This window comes from Helianthus annuus, chromosome 14, assembly GCF_002127325.2.
Source record: "Helianthus annuus cultivar XRQ/B chromosome 14, HanXRQr2.0-SUNRISE, whole genome shotgun sequence".
Taxonomy (NCBI): Eukaryota; Viridiplantae; Streptophyta; class Magnoliopsida; order Asterales; family Asteraceae; genus Helianthus; species Helianthus annuus.
In genome coordinates, this window is record NC_035446.2 from 109980945 (window position 1) to 109983460 (window position 2516).

The window sequence follows — 2516 nt, forward strand, 5'->3', positions numbered from 1 at the left end:
CCCTCGACGAACGCACCATCACCTAGAATGTCCTCCAAACTCAACCAAGTTACCACCTTGGAAAATCAACATCATTGTCTTGTTTTTTGATTGCTTTAAGTAAGTTCTCTAACCAATCCTACTCAATGTGCAACGCTTATGACACCTCATCAAAAAAGGTCACTAAATAATGACACACAAGCATCCTTTACTTCGTGATTTTGAAGGACGTCGAAGGACCTTGCATATGTTTTCAACTCAAGATGAGTGTAAAGCCCCTCATTGGTTGTAGTGTATTAATCCTTAACTCTTGTTTAGACAATTCCTGGTTTCACTCATACGAATCTAAATTTTTATGGACCCTTGACCCCTCATTATCTTAAATGTTGCTTCGGCGTAAGCTCTACCATTGTAGAAACCACCCTCTTTCCACGTTTATTAACATCCACATCTCCACTTAAGATGAGCAAAACCTTTTTTTTCAAAACTACTAGGTCTAGTAAGTAATAGAATATTATAGCATATTCCTTGTATATTCCCTTTGTATAATACTGTGATTATTGTTTCCATTCTTAAGGGATCCTAATTGATCTCATAATGTGTGTATATATTATCAAGGAATGAGAAGAAGGGGATCATCGATTGAATAATAAACTCTATCATGGTATCAAGAGTTTGACCTACCTCTCTCTTTTCTTTCTTTCCCCACCACCGTCACATCTCCTTTTGCACATCTTTTTGTCCCCATCTTCTGCTCTTTAACAGCCCCTCCTATCCCCATGGATCAGAAAATCCACCCTGCGACTACTGTATCCAACATTAAAAACCTAATCCCCATCACCCTAGAGGTAGAAACCAGTCAATATTCGACATGGATCGAACTCTTTCGCACCATCTGTCGAGCCTATCAAGTTATTCAACACCTCTCCCCCAAACCTTCTACCAAACCCTCCTCATCGACTGATGCGGACAAAGATAAGGCTGATGCAGACAAAGACAAGGCTCATGCGACACCGGTCGATGATCAATGGGATCGATTGGATGCGATTGTGCTCCAATGGATCTATAGCTCAATTTCTAATGACCTTCCCAACACTATTGTCACCCCGGGTATGACCGCGTATGACGCCTGGACCACGTTGGAGGGATTATTTCACGACAACAAAACCGCTAGAGCCCTTCAACTCATCCACAAGTTCTCCAATACCAGGTCAGATGGTTTTCCCAGCATGTCGGCATATTGTCAGGCGCTCAAATATTTGGCGGATCAACTCACCAATGTTGGTGCCCCCGTCGACAACAAGCGCTTGGTCCTTCAGTTACTCGGCGGCTTAATAGAACCCTATCAAAGCATTTCAACAATACTTCAGCAAAAGGACCCTACTCCATCGTTCTACGAGGCAAGATCACAGCTTATCATGATAGAAGGTCAAAAGGTCGAAAAGGCTTTGTATGCTTCACAGATGGCGGCCCAAGCTCTCACATCTAGCACAACCAAAACTCCTTAATCCACCCCATCTGACACCTCGGAACGGTCTCGTGGATGTGGTCGTGGCCGAGGAAGGGGGCGCGGCAGACCCAACTGGTCCCGCAGCCGCGGACAGCAGCCGTATGGATCTTGGACGAGCCCGACAACTTACACATGGACTATGCCCCAACCGTGGCCTCCCCAACAGCCGCCTGCCACTCCTCAGCAACAATGGCTTTAATGGACCCCGCCACCACCACCATGTCCTTATCCGACCACTGGATCAACCGCAAACACTAACCCCGGCCAAGGAATATTGGGACCCAAACCGAACCAGGCGCATCAAGCTTTGTATACCCCGACTGATATCCAATAGGCTCTATACACCATGAGCCTTAACCCTCCAGACTACAACCATGGCGTGATGGATACGGGTGCGACAATCAGTATGGATCCCAACTCAGGTAACTTCGGTACTATTTTTAATACTTGCATGAATGAAAATATAATTGTTGGAAATGGCACCACTATACTGATACTTGGACACGGCCCACAAACCTTTCCCCGACCCTACCCACCATTTGTTTTAAACCGAGTCCTTTACGCACCAAAACTTATTAGAAAACTAATTTCTGTACGTCAATTCACTAGAGATAATTCTGTGTCTGTTGAATTTGACCCGTTTGGTTTTCTTGTGAAGGACTACAAGACCCGGGCCCCTATCATCCGGTGCAACAGCAGCGGTGACCTCTACACCTTCACCAAAGACTCACATTGCTTCTCCACATCCACCTCCATTGCTCAACCATCAAGTCTCTGGCATCAACGCCTTGGTCACCCTGGCCCATCTTTATTACAATCTTTAAAGAATTCAAACTCTATTGTTTTCAAGTTTTTGAATAAGAATTTGTGTGAACCATGTGTTTTGGGAAAATCTACTAGACTCCCTTTTTATGCATCTAATAATGTTACTTTACAGCCATTTCATATTGTACATAGTGACATTTGGACCTCCCCTGTTTTAAGCACGGGAGGACACCGGTATTATGTCCTCTTCTTGGACGACTAT

General features: G+C 44.6%; 1 protein-coding gene across 1 annotated transcript; it reads left to right on the forward strand.

Annotated features, from left to right (window-relative positions):
• Positions 1-758: 758 nt before the first annotated feature.
• On the forward strand, positions 759-1487 carry LOC110907098. The gene has a single exon (XM_022152130.1). The coding sequence runs from the start codon at positions 759-761 to the stop codon at positions 1485-1487; it is 729 nt and encodes a 242-aa protein (XP_022007822.1).
• Positions 1488-2516: the final 1029 nt, after the last annotated feature.